The 16,927-nt window shown below is 47.1% G+C and overlaps 1 protein-coding gene across 2 annotated transcripts in view; it reads left to right on the top strand.

Annotated features, from left to right (window-relative positions):
* Window positions 1–14,273: 14,273 nt before the first annotated feature.
* CRY1 (cryptochrome circadian regulator 1) overlaps window positions 14,274–16,927 on the top strand; it is a 53,215-nt gene continuing 50,561 nt past the window's right edge. The window contains exon 1 of one of the 2 annotated variants that reach the window (XM_072655831.1): window positions 14,274–14,990. In XM_072655831.1, coding sequence (XP_072511932.1) covers window positions 14,833–14,990 — 158 coding nt within the window. In that variant the 5' untranslated portion in view covers window positions 14,274–14,832. The remainder of the gene's footprint in view (window positions 14,991–16,927) is intronic. The other variant, XM_072655830.1, reaches the window with a different exon arrangement.

Genomic DNA, 16,927 nt, shown 5'->3' with positions numbered 1-16,927 from the left:
TGATTCATCTTGCGGCTTGCAATGAGAGAAGGGAAAAGGTCCAGTGCCTAAATCCAGGGGACTTCGAGGGTGGGAGCTGTCTTCGTCAGTTGCTTTCCTCTGGTCTAGCTCTAAAATTCCCTTGAGGGACAACTGCCAATTGTATTGAGTTATGTCAAAGTGACTGGCTGCTTGTCAGATGAACAAATAATCCTCCAGGGATCTGACTAACCAACAGGTTATGCCTTCGGAACCGGTGAGTACAACCAGTGAGAACATGCGGGAACATGTGGGAACATGACCTTGTAATCGAGTCAAGCTGAGGACACAGCCCTGCATGGAATCAAGGTAAATTTAGCCATCGAATTTATGACCTGCTTGACACCACTGTTTTTGTTGACTTGTGGGGGAAGTAGGAGGAACAGGCAGAGTCACCGCATTCAGGATTTAAGGCAGGTAGTCTGCTGAGCAGGGGAATTATTTTCCCCAGGAAATTGAGGGACTTTGACAATGGATCAGCCAGAGGGCAAGACTTTTTTTTTCTTTAATGGGCCTTTAACCAAAGAATCATTTCAGAATAGGCCATGTGAACAGAAAGAGGTAAGACTTCCAAATGCTAAAAATAAAAATACCAGCCTTTGGGAGCCGTTCAGCATAATAGACTTCTTTTTAGAGGGCATCTTGGGTTTATTTTTTAATGGCAAAGGGGAAAATCTCAGGAACGATTTCAAAATTTAAAAAGATAGAAAGGCCATCTTAGAGCTAATGAGCAATAACAACCAAAATGAAATGGAAGAAGGTTCATCGGTTTCTCTCACGCTCTTGATAGAGCTTTGGCACAAAATCGATTGGTGAAAAATCTACAGTGTTCAGTATTCCATATCTGCAGTATTTAATATGAGAGTCTGAGACAAAAACAGAGTCTGAGACAGAACTGACAGAGACTGAGGCAGAGAGAGACAGCGATAGAGACACAGAAAGAGAGTTGACCTCAGAGCCAGGAAGACCTCCATTCCAGTCCTGCCTCTGAGATTCAGTATTCATGTAACTCACTAGTCATTGTCAAATAGGGTAAAGGACCATGTGGAATAATAATGATGTGGTCAGGTTGACTACCAGGAACTCATTTTCTGACATGTGGCTGATCTAGTAGAGGGAGAAGAAGGGCATTTGTAAAAACATTTGAAACATCTCTGCCAGTCAGAGATTTTATTTTTGTTGCTCTGGGTTGCATTTGAATATGGTCTGGATGAGGCACTCTGTTTGCACTGTCAAGGAAAAGAGAACAGGGACACAGGCATATTCTCAACTTAGTACAAATGTGGAGATCTACCAAAAATACTGAGCTGTAGATCCTGACATCAGCTGTCCAATTACTACCCAAAGCTATGTAGGAATTCTCTACCAATAGGGCCCCAGAAATCCTCATGGGGGCAAGAATGTATACAAATAGCCTGGACATCTTCCACTTTAGATGTGCTCCAAATTTTATACTTATTCTTCACACCCATCAGATGGTCTAGGGACCCATATGGTGTAGTGAGAAAAGAGCCCCTCCCTTCCAGAGTTCGCATGAGGATCAAATGAGAAAATATTTGTAAAGTGCGTTGTTATTGTAGTTGAGTGGTATGACCCCCTTTGGGGTTTTCTTGGCAAAAATACTGGAGAGATTGGCCATTTCCTTCTTCAGCTCATTTTACACATGAGGAAACTGAGGCAAACAGGGCGAAATGACTTGCCCAGGGTCATACGGCTAGTAAGTGTCTAAGGCCGTATTTGAAATCAGGATAAACTCAGATGAGTCCTCCTGACTCCAGGCCACCCACCTGCCCAAAGTTCTTAGTGTTTAATAAGTAATAAAATTCTTCCTTTTTTCCTTCCTTCTCTCCTTCCTTCTTACCTTCCTTCCTTCTTTCCATGTGGATATTGGCAGAATTGTCCCTCAGAAGAGGTCAGGGAAGGACATGTTTTCAGAGGTTCCTTACTTCTTCCAGAGATGATCACACCAAAATTAGCCTTGCTAATTACTGGTATAACAAGAAAACCTGTCTTCAGGTGAGATAGAGACACTGGTTTGGTTTTTGCCAACATGTACCCATTGATAAAATCCTATTACTTTCTTGAAAAGCAAAATTCCTCAAAACATAGCTGCTTGCCTAGAAGAAAGTTTATCCCCCCTCACCCAAACATATGCACACATAGCCCTTCTCACACTAGCAGGGACACCCTCTGTTACATATCCCCTGGAAGAGAGGTTTTTTTTGATGAGAATGAAATCATTTTTCCACTTCATAAAAAATGTGTTTAAAGGAGTCAGATGGCTAGTCTGTGGACCCATATGTTTACAATATATGAAAAGCAGGCACATTGATGTACTGTTGATGGAGATGCAAGTTGATGAGTTGGTACAAACATTCTGGATAAAAATTTGGAATTCTGTGAGAAGAGTTACTCAACTTCACACCCTTTGAACCAGAAATCTCTCTGCTGGGCAATTTTTTTTCTTTTTTTAATTTTCATTTTATCAGGGTAGGAGCTTCTCAGTGAAGAATTCTCTGCACCAAGGAGGAATTGAACCTTCTACAAATATGCTTAGAAGGTTTCCTGGGGACACTGAGAGGTTAAATGATTTACTTTCCTGGGATCCCAAGGTCTGTGTTTTTCAGAAACTAAATTTGAACCAGGGTCGTCTGACTACAAGGCCAATTCTCTACTATGTCAAGCTATCTCTATTCCATGTACCCTACAGAAATAAATCCCCTATGCATGTTAAAACATGTTCACTGCTGTGTTTTTGTGATGATGAAATGTGAAAAAAATTGTAATATATAAATATAATGAAATATTACCATTCTGTAAGAGCCAATGAAGGTGAAGATTTCAAGAAATGAGACGATTTGTATGAACAGACACAGAGAGAAAGAAGCAGGACCAGCAGAACAATATACACAATGAATAATAATGCAAATGTTTATCAAAAGTTATACTAGAGGAGGCAGAGCCAGGATGGCTGAGTAGAAGCAGAGACTTGCTAGAGCTCTCTCCCCAAGCCCAGCCAAATACCTGCAAAAAATGACTATAAACAAATTCTGGAGCTACAGAACTCACAGAATGACAGAGTGAAGCAAATCTCCAGCCCAAGACAGCCTAGAAGGTCAACAGGAAGCATCTATAGCACAATGGTGGGAACAGAGTGCAGTCCAGCATAGGATGCACCAGCTCAGATGGGGACCTGAGCAGGCTTTGGGAGGACTGAATCTCTGGCACCTGTGGTGGTTTCCAGACTTCACAACTCCAAAATAAAGAGACAAATTGGATGGTTAAAAGCCTGTTTGACCTGTGTGAGACAGTAGGGTGGTCTGGCCCCAGCCCCAGGGTGGCCAAGGGGGTGGAGGAACATGTGGCACTTGCAGCAAGGGCAGTGACAGTGACTGTTTCTGGAGCTCCAGGCCCACAGATTGTGGGGGGGTTGAGTAGCTGACAGTATACCCCCCACCCCCACTGGAAGCAGAGTCAAGACACCTTGACTAAGAGCTCAAAAGTCAAGTAAATGGTTGAGGAAAAGAGCAACAATCGAAAAAAGAATCAGACGATAGAATCTTACTTTGGCGACAAGGAAGGTCAAAAAATACAAATGGAAGACAACAAAGTCAAATCTCCTACATCCAAAGTCTCCAAGAAAAATATGAAATTGGTCTCAGGCCATTGAAGAGCTCAAAAAGAATTTTGGAAATCAAGTAAGAGAAACAGAACAAAAATTTGGAAGAGAAATGAGGGTGATGCAAGAAAATCATGAAAAACAAATCAACTGCTTGCTAAAGGGGACCCAAAAAACACTGAATAAAATAACACCTTAAAAAATAGACCAACCCAAATGACAAAAGAAATCCAAAAAGCCAATGAGGAGAAGAATGCCTTAGAAAGCAAAATTGGCCAGATGGAAAAGGAGGTCCAAAAGTTCACTGAAGAAAATAATTCCTTAAAGAGTAGAATGGAACAGATGGAAGTTAAAGACTTTATGAAATCAAAAAATTATAAAACAAAACCAAAGGAATGAAAAAATAGCAGACAATGTGAAATATCTCATTGGAAAAACAACTCATCTGGAAAATAGATCCAGGAAAGATAATTTTAAAATTATTGGACTACCTGAAAACTATGATCAAAAAAAGAGCCTTAACATCATCTTTCAAGAAATTATCAAGGGAAACTACCTTGATATTCTAGAACCAGAGGGTAAAATGATGCTGAAAGAATCCACCAATTGCCTCCTGAAAGAGATTCCAAAAGGAAAACTCCTAAGAATATTGTAGCCAAATTCCAGAGCTCCTAGATCAAGGAGAAAATATCACAAACAGCCAGAAAGAAACAATTTGAATATTGTGGAAGTACAATCAGGATAACACAAGATCTAGCAGCTTCTACGTTAAGGGATCAGAGGGCTTGGAATATGAGATTCCAGAGGTCAAAGGAGTTAAGATTAAAACCAAGGATCACCTACCCAGCAAAACTGAGTATAATACTTCAGGGGAGAAAATGGTCATTCAATGAAATAGAGGACTTTCAAGCATTCTTGATGAAAAGAACGACCAGACCTGAATAGAAAATGTGACTTTTAAATACAAGAATCAAGAGAATCATGAAAAGGTAAACAGGAAAGAGAAACCAGAAAGGACTTACTAAAGTTGAACTGTTTACATTCCTACATGGAAAGATCAGATTTGTAACTCTTGAGACTTTTCTCAGTATTAGGGTAGTTGGAGGGATTGTGTACATATAGACAGAGGGGACAGAGTGAGTTGAATAGGTAGGGATGATACCTAAAAAAAATAAAATTAAGGGATGAGAGAGGAATATATTGGGAGGAGAAAGGGAGAAATAGAATGGGGCAAATTATCTCACATACAAAAGGCAAGAAAAAGCTTTTTCAATCTACGGGAAGAGGGGGGAAGTAAGAGGGAAAGAGGACCCTTACTCTCATCGGATTTGGCTTAAGAAGGGAATAACATGCATACTCGATTTGGTATGAAAATCTATCCTACATTACAGGAAAATAGGGAGGAAGGGGATAAATGAGGAGGTGAGGTGGGGGAGATGATAGAAGGGAGGGCAAATGGGAGGAGGGGGCAATTATGATCTTGACAACTTTCTAAGCCCAGGGATTTTTAGCTCTTTTGTGTATTATGGACACCTTTGACAGTCTGGTAAAGCCTATGGGCCCTTTTTCAGAATATTGTCTTTAAATAATTGAATGAAACATGAATTTGTTAGAAGTTAATGAAAATAAAGATGCAATTTTTCCCATCCAAGTTCACAGGTCCCCTGAAATCTATTCATGAACCCCAGTTTAAGAAATTCTGCTCTAAATCTGTTGCTGAGGATGTGCTGCCTGCATTTGGTAGGAGTTTCCTCACATGTGAGTTCTCTACCCCAGTGAAATAGTCACTATCCCTTTCCCCCATAGATTTAGGAAGCAGACAGATCCTTGACATGGAGTTTTCTAATGATTTTCTGGGTCTAAGTAGTCCATGCTCATTACCACAACAAGGGTGATACTTTATGGAACATGAAATAAGAAACAGAGAATTAATTATATCCTGAAGTAAGCCAGAAGGGATGTGCATGCATGCCTGTAAATGCTTTCATCTTCCTAATACATGCTTTTCCTCCAGAAGCATCCTCCTTTACTTTGCTCCTAGAACACTTCTCTAAAGCATTTAAATAGTTATAAGTTTGTTGGAAAGAGACAGTGCCCAAAGCCTTCAGGAAAAGTAACAAAGACTCCCAGCAAACGTGTTAGAGTGATGGTTTTCTCTCGGTTGGGGGTTTAAAACAGACCTCATCACAACTGGAGCATGTCACACAAAGGCCACGTTGTCCACACTGCCCAGCAGGAAGTGAGACAGAGCTGCTTGCATATCCAGAAATGAATCTGAACATGGAGATGGTGCATCTAGTGAAGACGGCATCTCCAAAGGGCCGTTGAGTTTGGGCAGCAGGGGAAAGCCTGTTTCTCACTCAACTGGAGTAAGCGTGCCACTGGTTCACAGTGGCCCATTTCAGGTGCTAGTAGAAGAAGACTCCCCCAGAGCTCCTCCCCACATCACCATCGCTCCTTTTGGGCACCTTTTCCTCTCCTGTTCCCAATGCCTTTTTCAAAGCATCTGCCTGGTGTTCTTTGGCCCAGAGTTCTTTGAGGATGCTCTCTGCTTTGTCTTTCTTTCTTCAAAGAGGTTACAGAAATATTTATAATGCTGGAGGCTCTTGATGTCCTACTGCTCCAAGCTGCCTAGAGCAAAAAAAAAAAACGGGTAGGCTATCTTTAATCCAAAGAACCCACACTTGAAGTTGGTGTTTACACATTGGCTCATCAAGGCTTCTATCTCCATTTCTCAGAGATGCAGAATTCTGTCTGACTGTTCTGGAAAAAAATTCGAGACCATCCATTCTTTTGAGGATCTATCTTTTGTTTAAACAAAATGTCTTCAATTCAATTCCAACAATATTAAGTTAGGGAAATAATACATTCCCTCAAGGAGCTTACATTCTCCTAATTAACATTATTAATTGTGAATAATGGGAGGATGTACATGGAAAAGGGGAAAGGGAATAAATATTTATCTAGCACACATGCTAAGCACTTTACAAGTATTAGCTCATTTGATCCTCACAATAACCTTGGAAGGCGGGTGCTGTGATTATCCCCATTGAACAGTTGAGGAAACTGAGACTGACAGAGTAACTTGCCCATGGTCACGTAACAAGTAAGGAGATGACATATGAACTTAGGTCTTCCTGATTCTAGACCCAGCACTCTATCCACTGCACTGTCTAGTTGCCTCTAAAAAAAATAAGCTTATATGGTTCACATTCATATAGCTAAGGTTTGCAAACTACTCTGCATACATGATCTCATTGGATCCTCACAAAAACTCTGTGAGGTACATGCTATTTTTTTATTCCCATTTTACATATGAGGAAACTGATACAGAGAGGTTAAATGAAACCACAAAGGTTTACACAGTCAGCTGGCATAGCATTTGAAACCTTGTCTTTCTGGTTTCAATTTTACTGCTCTATTTCTTATACCAAACTGCCCTTCCAGGAATTTCAATGTGTGTGTGTGTGTGTGTGTGTGTGTGTGTGTGTGTGTGTGTGTGTGTGTGTGTGATGGGGGTGCAGCTAGGTGGCACAGTGAGCACTGGGCTTGGAATCAGGAAGACTCATCCAGTCTCAGACCTTTACTAGCTGTATGACCCTGGACAAGTCATTTCACCCTGCTTGCCTCGGTTTCCTCATCTGTAAAATGAGCTGGAGAAGGAAAGGACAACCACATTAGTATCCTTGCCAAGAAAACTCCAAAAGAGTTAAAAGAGATGGACATGACAAAAACAACTCAAGAACAAAATAAATGTATGCATATGTATATATGCATGCTGCATGTGTATATACATGTTTCAGACATATATATATATGTATATTACATATATACAGTTCAGGACCCAGAACGTGAGAGCCCCAGGAATAATGGTGCTCCTCAGACCCTGGGCCTGGCTTCCTGCTCAGCCCCTGCAGCCACCACCCAAAGCAACAGTCTTGGCTCAGGCTTCTCCAGGTTCAATAGCCCTGCAGCCTCAGTCCCTAACTACTGAAGATACAGAAAAGTCTGGTTTTATCCCCAGATGCCTTGGCACCATCCAATGGTTCCATATCAGAAACATGAGAAATTATTACGGTTTTGAAGACGATGCATTACAATGATAAACCCTAATTTCAGAGGCTCAAAGAGTGGGGGGGAGGGTGCTGCTACGGGCCTCTGGCCAGAGGAAGGATCACTGCTAGTGAGGTGCTAGACTGTGTCTATTTGTTATGAGGAAATGGACAACCACGCCAGTATCCCTGCCTAGAAAACTCTCTTCTGTTTTTCAGTATAGGGGGTGAGGATGACAGGGATGGGGGGAAGAGAATAAATATTTATAAAATTTTTTTAAAAAAAGAAAAGATGATGGAGCTCGGTGAGTCATGATAGGATTGGAAGCTGAACCGCGATGGCATCTGCCGACCACGAGGCCTTTCTGGTTTGTAGCTGAAACCTCCTGGGTGGGAGAATGGGAGCTCCCCGAGAGAGAAATGGTGGGACTTTTCGGTTTGTATCCTTTGTATGCCTAATACTATGCTTCTTATATAGTAAGTGCTTAATAAATGCTTTATCATTTCAACAAGTCATTAAGGCAACCCTCTACCTGCCACCTTGACCCAGGTATAGGGAACAGCATGAACAAAAAGGACAGTGTGGATTTGGGGACCACAGCTTGTTTAGGCCAGCCCAGTCAAATGTCACATCACACAAGATGAGGCAGCACTGCATTCTGGGAGGCAGAGGTGGCCAGAGAGGGCACAGGTGATCCCCATCAGGAGAAGGCAGATCTGGGGACCCCACTTCTCTGCCCTCAGAAGGTACACCCAGTCAACAGCAGAGGCACCTGCCTCCTTCCCTCCCCTGCTCCATCCTTCTTTCCTCCCTCCTTCCCTCCTTCCTCTGGTTTTCAACCAGGTTCATTTCAGGTCAATAAAATTTATCCAAAAACACTGTGTGCCAGAAGGCATCATGAAATGAGACCTCGGCCCCAGGTCTTCTTGACTAGGAGAATGACTCATTCAGACCTGTGCTTTAGGGAGATTATCCTGGCCTTGGATCAGAGAGCCCAGAGGCAGGAAGCTTAAAGCAGGTTGGGGCTTGGGGTGGGAGTGGGAGGGAAAGGGGGTGTTCTCAGCAGAATTGGATTAGCAGTTTGGTCTTTGCTGATTGCCCACCTTCCCTTTCATGGTCCTCTCTTGCCTTTGGGTTTTACTGATAACCTCCCTCTTTCCCTTCCCCCTTTCCCTTTCCCTTCCCCCTCCCACTTTCCCTTCTCCTTCCCCTCCACCTTCCTTTCCCCTCCCCTCTTCCCTCTCTTCTGCCTCTTGTGTACCGTTCTTACACGGGTTTGGCCTCTCAGCTGCCAATGAATCCCAACTGTAGTGGTTGGTGGCAGTAGCTTAGGCTGTTAACCCTCCCAGACTTATGTGCATTTACTCATCCATCCACAAGCAAATGAATTAAGGGCTTATTATGTGTACAGGTCCTGTCCTCAGAGAGCTCATGGTCTAACAGCACATGAACAGCTAGGATTGTCCTTCCAAGAAGCAGAGACAGTGTCAGAGAGAAAGGTGTGGGGGCGGAGGAGAGGGGGGCTAAGGAAAGGCCTCCTGCAGAAAGAAGGGGTCTTTGAGCCATCTTTTAGGAAGTCAGGGAGAGCAAGAGGAGGTGAGATAGATCTCAGAGAGGGGGGGTGTGTCAGGACCCAGAGAGCCAGGACAAAGGCCTGAGGTAGGAGATGGGGCATCCCAGAATAGCCAGGAAGTCTGACCAGCTGGAGGCTATTGTGGCCCTTTGCTAAGGCTGTAAAGGGGAGAAAGTGATGGAAACCAGCAAAGGGGCGGAGGGACCAGGCTGTGGAGGGCTGTTAGCTTCACCCGGGTGTGGATCCTCAGACGCCTTGCTTCCGGTAGAGGGCACCCAGCCCTCTTGGGGAAACTTGACCAGAGTCCTTATGGTCCTGTCCCTTATTACTATCCCCTGCCTCTCACACCCTGGGCTTTCAGGCAAGCCACGTCCTCCTCCCTCCAAAGGATCAGAATAGCGGCTTGGGAGTGCCTGGCAATCAGCACCACCCCAAACAAAGGATGTGGCTATAGGCCCTTGTGTTTCTCCTCTTGCCTCCTGACACCGCCCCCCCCCCCCACCTCCTAGGAACCCCTCCCACTTCTCCCTTCCTGTAACTGCCCTAGGGACCCATATCCCTACCCCCTGCAGAGTTCCCTGTCTCAAATCCTAGGCCCAGCTTCCCTGGAAATTCCTGGCTAGGGAAATGAATGGAGAAGCCCAGGAAAATCCTTCTGGCTTCCTACCCATCATGAACGGCACATCCTCCAACTATGTTCCTTCTCCCAGTGATCCAAGGTGACTTGAATGTGGAGCTCCTTCCAGTGTCACAGGTGGTGGCCACTCCTCCCCAGCTTCCTTCAAGCCTCCACCCAGGGCCTCCCTTTTCCTCTACTTTTTAGGGGTTTTTCATAGGCACTCCAGTTAAGACTATAGGTGCCTTCTCAGAATAATGATTTTGAATGCAAAAACTACAAAAGACATATTACATTGAAAAACAAGTTCTTGGACCCCAGAATAAGAGCCCCTACAAGCTGTTCATGTTTCCTCCCCATCTCAGATTTTCTGATCTGTATCAAGGCTGTATGTGTATTCTGTCCCTGCACCCCATATTCTCTATATCCCCAATAACTAGCAGAGTACCTTGTATATAATAGGTGCTGAATAAATACTCCATGAATTGAATTTTCAGGCTCATACTAGCGGTATGACCCTGGGCAAGTCACTTAGCCTATGTCTGCCTGCAAAATGTCATCTACAACATGGGGGTGATAGTAGCTCCTAACTCCTGGGTTGTTGCGAAGCTAAAGTAAGATTGTTTTTGTAAAGTGCTTAACAAACCTCCAAGTACTCTATAAATGCTATTTGTATTATAGTTGTTCTATCCGGACATCTAAACTGGATCAGTGAGGGATCAGGGGTTTAACCTGTAACATCTGGCAATAGGTACAGGGAGATATAAATACCCTTTGACCTAGCAATATCACTACTGAATCTGTATCCCAAAGAGATTTAAAAAAGGAAAAGGACCTATATGTACAAAAATATTTGTAGCAGTTCTTTGTTGGGGCAAAGAACTGGAAATGGAGGGGATGCTCATCAATTGGGGAATGACTGAACAAGTTGTGGTATGTGATTATGATGGAATACTATTGGGCTTTAAGAAATGATGAGCAGGATGCTCTCAGAAAAACCTGGAAAGACTTTTATGAGCTGATTCAAAGTGACATGTGCTTTGTACTGTGTACAAAGTAACAGCAATATTGTAAGATGAATCAGCTGTGAATGACTTAGCTATTCTCAGAGATACAATGATCCGAGACAACTCTGAAGGACTTAAGATAAAAAATGCTATTCATCCCCAGGGAAAGAACTGACAGAGTCTGAATACAGACAGAAGCATACGGTTTTTTACTTTCTTTTTTTTTTTTTAATTTTTTTATCAGTTTTCTTTCACAACATGACTAATATGGAAATGTTTTGCATGACTACACATGTAGAACCTATATGGAATTGCTTGCCTTCTCAGTGGGGATGGGTGGGAAGGGAGGAAGGGAGAGAAGCTGGAACTCAAAGTTTTAAAAATGAATGTTAAAATTTGTTTTTGCATGTAACTGGGAGAAAATAAGATACTAAATAAAAACAAACAACAAAGAAAAGATAAAAATAATGATCCCTGTTCTCAAGGAGCTTCCTTTCTATCGGATGGGGAGGGGGAAGAGTCTAGAATGACTGAAGTTTTGAACCGAGGGAATAAGAGGAGGAGGATGCTATCCTGGGAAAATATGGAAGTGAGTTGGGGAAAAGGTGGTGAAAACTACTGGATGTCTTCAGCTTTGGGTTCCAGCCCGTCCAGATGGAGGCATCCAGTAATGGGTTGGAGTCACAGGGCTGGAATTTAGGAGAAAAACAAGGGATTCTGACCCCTGCATAGAGGTCATCATGGAACCTGCCAGGGAAGATAACAGCCCCAGGTTAGAGTGTTGGGGCTGTCTACCTCTTTACAGGTGCATGGCGGGTCTAGAAGTGATCACTAATAATAACCCCAGGTCCACCTCTTTATAGGTGCATGGATAGTCTACAAGTGATCAATCAGAGCAACCATGACTGGAAAAGCTGCCCCTGGATTCCCAATTCTGGGCACCCTGTGGGTTGGGCAAACCAGGAAGTACTCCATGACTTTCATGCCCCATTTAAGGTAGAAACCTTAAATGTTCTTCAAGGGAATGAATGGAAATTTCAAGCAAGTAAAGGGTAGGAGCACTTCTCTGTGTGGTCATACTCTCCTCATAACAGTTTTATGGGAAATAATGAGAAGTGGGAACAGGTAGCACATGGCTGCCCCACTGATGTCAATGGAGCCAGCGCCCACATCATACAAGGAGTAGAAGGGTGGGAGTGGGTGCCTGGAAGGGGAAGGAGAGAAAAATTTGTAATGTCTCCCAGCCACTCCAGATCTCTGGATTCCCAGGATCCAAGAACCAAATAAGATGGGAAAAGTGATACTGAAAATGCAGATGGGATTCATAGGAAGGTTACCTGGTGGTGTCTGGGTGTGCCAATCTCTTGGCAGAGGGAGTTAGAAGAGAAAATGAAGGAAGGCCATAGAAAGAAGGCTTGAAGATTAATGAATGAAAATGGTGGGCGGGACAAATTCCTGGAAGATATGATAAGGTATAAAATCAAGAGTATAAGAAAAGGCATTTACTTGGACAAGTTGGACTTCCTTCAAGCTAGGAGTAAAGGAGGGAGACAGGTATAAATATAAACAGGTGTTTAGGTACAGATTTGAGGAGAAATGAGAACTGAAGACGGGGGAGATTTAGGAAGTTAGGATGATCTGAGGGTATGGAGACATGAGTATCAGAGTTTATGCTCTGGAACTATTTGAGGATCTATTTGAGGGTAGAGAACATGACTTTGTAGCAGACCCAGACGGCATGATTACACGGCTTCCTCTTCGAGGCATTCTGAAGGATGGCAGAGGACAATGGGAGTGACTCAGGATTGAGAGTCTTCGTAGTGTAAGCGAAACAAAAGAACCAGGGATTCAAGGTACATGACGGAGCCTTGTTGAACTGGTTAACTATAGGGATGAGACAATGAAGGCAAGCAAAGAGCAGGCATAATGTACTGGGGGAAGGGAGTCAGGACTCAGAAAATCAGAGGATGCTGGTGAGGACCAAAATCAGGTTTAGGAGTGAGACGTGGACAATGCTGGAGGATGGGAGATTGGGATTTCAGATCCCAAGATCGGATATCGAGGGAGCACAGTTTGGTGTGAAGGGGGGGTGGGTCTATCCCTTGGATGGAGGGGAGATATTGATCATGGGAATCTAGAGGAGAGTATTGATGGGAGGGGACAGAGGGGAACGTTTATGCTTAATTCCTCAACCATGAGGGCAGAGGGTGGAATCAAAGACTCAGAGATTCCTACGAAAGACGCGAGAGGACCAGGAAGGCTGCAGATCTCAGGGCCACGAGGTTCCAGACCTGATGAGTCAGACCGGAGATGTGAGCCTCCAGGGGAGGCTGCAGAAGCGTTGGAGGGCCCCGAAGGGCATCAGCCAAGGGGGAGGGTCTGCTTGCCCTTCGGCTGGGGAGTTTGACAAGAGCTCGCAGCCACCGAGGGCAGCCTGGGGGCTTCTAGGGGTTAGAAGAAAAAGTGGCCAGGCTCCCCGTCGCGGGAGAGGTGGGGAAGTAAGGCTTCTCAGGTTCGTTTCCAGAGAACGTTCATCCCCCAGAGTCCGACTCGGGGCTACCGTGAGAGGCCGTCAGAAAGAGGTCTGGCACCCCAAGTGGAAGCGGGCCGAGCTGGGCGAAGCCCCCGGGGGTGTCACAAATGGATGCGGGTGGGGAAGGGGTATCCCCGATCCTGGAGATGGGGTGTAGGAGAAGGGGAGTCACGCAGCCGTTGATGAAAGTGACCCCCGGGAGTGTCTGGGAAGAGAGGGTCACCCGGGGGTGCCTCTGGAGAAGTGGGGCTCCCTGAGGCCCCTAGCATTTAGATAGAGCCTCCCACGTGCCGGGCACTGGGCTGAGTAAGTGCTTTTTACAAACACTATCTCCTTGGACTCTCCATAACAATGCTTGGAGATAGGTGCTGACTAGCCCCATTTTACAGGTGAGGAAACTGAGGCAGAGGATGACCCAGATCACGTGGCTAGTCGGTGTCCTGCGCTCCGGACTTTCTGGTCACCTTGGGGATAACTTCTGGGGCCCCCTGAAGACCCTTGAGGGCGCCTTGAAGGGGGCGGGGCACGAAGAGGGTGGGTCAGGCCCAGACTTCAGTAAGCCCCTAGCCCAGCGCTCTGCTGGGGCAGGGGCAAGGGCAGGGCGGGAGCGGCTGCGCAGGCTCACTGCTCAGCACGGGACCACGCGCCGGGCGCGTGCAGGGCCGCCCCGGGAGCGCGCGCGCGCGGCTGCCGCCGAGCTCCTCGCAGCCCCGTGCTCATCCGGGACTCCACCGGCTCCCGGACTGTCAGCAGCCAATCGCGGCCCTCGGGGGCGGGGCTTGGGTGTTGGCTCACGCGGTACGGGGAGAGGTCGCCACCGGCTCCGTGGGGGGGAAGGGGGAGGCTGGGACGCCATCGATACCCGTGAGAGCGAAGGACGGGGAGCGCCGTCAGCTACGACTCACGTCTGCAAAGCCTGCGGCGGCGGCCAGGGGCCGAGCGGCTGCTTCGGGAGCGCGAGGCGCCGCCATGGGTCCCCGGCTCCTCCCTGCCGCCGGTTGCCGGGTGTAGTAAACACACTTCAGAAACGTGACGAGCTGGCGGTCACGTGGCAGGGGCTTCAGCCAATGGGCGTCCGGGGGCGGGGCCTGGGCTGCTGACGCGTCCGCCCCAGCGCGAGGAGCCAGAGTCCGAGCCGGAGCTGGCACTGACTCCGGGAACCCAAGAGCAGGCGGGCCGGAGCGGGATCCGGCCTCGGACCAAGGCCGGCGCCAGAACCTGAGCTTCCCCTTCTTCTCCTTCTCTGTCGGCCCCGGCTCGGGCCGGCGCGGCCACGTGACCCCCGGGGCGTCGGCGCGAGGCTCCCCCCCACCGGTCCGCCGGGACGCGATGTGGCCGGGCGGCCGCGGGCTTCGCTGGGTCCTAGCGCCCGCCGCTCTCTAAGGCCCCTCCGGGAGACGGGCAGGCTGCGAGATGGGAGTGAACGCCGTGCACTGGTTCCGGAAGGGGCTTCGGCTCCACGACAACCCCGCGCTCAAGGAGTGCATCGAGGGCGCCGACACCGTGCGCTGCGTCTACATCCTGGACCCCTGGTTCGCGGGCTCCTCCAACGTGGGCATCAACAGGTGGAGGTGAGTCCGGGCTCGGACAATGACTGGGAGGGAAGGAGGGTGGGGAGGGGGCCCGGCTCCCAGAGCCACGTGTCGATCAACGTGTGATGTCACCGTCTGCTTCCCTCTCCGTGAGAGCCACGAGTCGGTCGTATTGATCGATGATCTATATGGGATACTGTAATTTTCTCGGAGCCTCAGTTTCCCCCTCTGTAAGGGGGAAGGATGGACTCCGAGGCCCTTACCCCAGAGCCACCCGTCAATCATGTTGATTGGCAATCAGTGTGGGATACTGTAATTTTCTCGGAGCCTCAATTTCTTCCTCCGTGAAATGGAGGGGGTGGGCTCTAGAGCCACAGGTCAGTCAGTCAGCATGGGATGTTGTAATTTTCTGTGAGCCTCAGTTTCTTTCTGTGTAAAGTTTGGAGATGCCAGCCACCTCTTCATCCTTATGTGAATCTCTGAGCCTCAGTTTCTTTATTTGTAAAAGGAGGACGTTGGCCTAAATTGGCTCCTGAAGTCCTTGTACCTGAGCCTCGGTTTTCTTTCTCTGTACCTGTAAGGGGGGGTTGCACTGGGTGGGCTGTAAGAACCCTATTGTCCCTAGAACTCATCCTCCGAGCCTCAGTTTCTCTGCCTGTCAAATGAGCAATTTGGGTTACATGGGCTTGGAGGAGCCTCTGATCTCTGGATATGTGACTCTGTGATCCCTCAGGGACCAAACATTTTATGAGGGGTCTGGAGAGGTGACTATGATGTATGTACAGCCTTTTGCAAACTTGAGAGCCCTGTATAAATGATCCCAGCTCTTCTTAGGTGCCTGCAGTGGGGGAGGACTAAGCACTGAAAGAGCTGGTCTGTGGGTTTGGGGGGGAGGGACAGTTTGGAAGGGTTAGAGGTCCCTACCTACAGAGAGCAAAGTGAGCCCCCTTCTCATTCAGTGACTTGGCCAAGGGCACACTGGTAGCGAGAGCCAGACCTCTTCTGGCTCCAAAGCAAGTCCCTGCCATCAAGGAGCTCACTTCCCTGCTGGAGTTGGGGGTAGGTAATGTGCCCCATGCATAAGTCAGTGCATTTGTGGTGGGATGGGGGAGATCTGTGATTTCTGGTATAGGCACAGGCCAGGCTTGGGACTTCAGATCCCACTTGTGACACTGATTCACCTCCATGGGCCTCCCTTTTCTCTAATATAAAAATGAAGGTGTTGGACCCCCTTGGCCCTTCTAACTGTATGTCTGATCCTTGTGTGGTGTTGAAACTCTAAGTATAGAGCAGCAGAGGGCTGCTGGGCAGATGGGGACCTCCTCTGTGCTTATTATCAAGGATCCTGGAAACCACCTCCCTTCTCATTTCATAGAAGAGGACACTGAAGCCCCCCAAAGTAGCAGAACCAGGATGAGACATCCCCTCCTCTCTCTACAGGATCAGAAAATGGTAGCTCTGAAGTTTGCTGAGTGGCCCCTGTTGCAGCCCTCTTTAGCCCCGTTTTATAGCTGAGAGACTTGAAGCAAAGAGGTGTCAGATAAGTTGCATGGAGTCAGGGGGCTAGGAGGGGCCAGAGCTGGGACCTCAGCCTGAATGCCCTGATGCCTGCCATCTCCCAGGCACACGCCACAGCCCTGGGCTTTCTAATCAAGTCTGCGTTTGAGAGCAGGAAGGAAGGAGTGCTATTACTTAAGAATTAAACCAAAACGACCAGAGTTCTCCTGGCCTCTCTGCTCCATTCTGTGTATTCCCCAAATCCAGTCCACCCCAAGCTTGTGGCTTCCTGCTCTCCCTGAGTACAGCCCTGGCCGCCAGCGCGTCTCTGTGTGTACTCTTTGTTTTGGTGCCAGAGCCAAGACTACGGGCATTTGGGGGCTTCTCCACCTTGAGGCTGATGTTGGAGCAGCAGCAGGGCCCGGCTTGTGGCTCAGCTTTTCCTTACTCCGCCTTGTGGCTGAGAAGATCCAGCACAC

This window comes from Notamacropus eugenii, chromosome 3 (assembly GCF_028372415.1).
Source record: "Notamacropus eugenii isolate mMacEug1 chromosome 3, mMacEug1.pri_v2, whole genome shotgun sequence".
Lineage (NCBI taxonomy): Eukaryota > Metazoa > Chordata > Mammalia > Diprotodontia > Macropodidae > Notamacropus > Notamacropus eugenii.
This window is presented reverse-complemented; position numbering and strand designations above follow the sequence as displayed.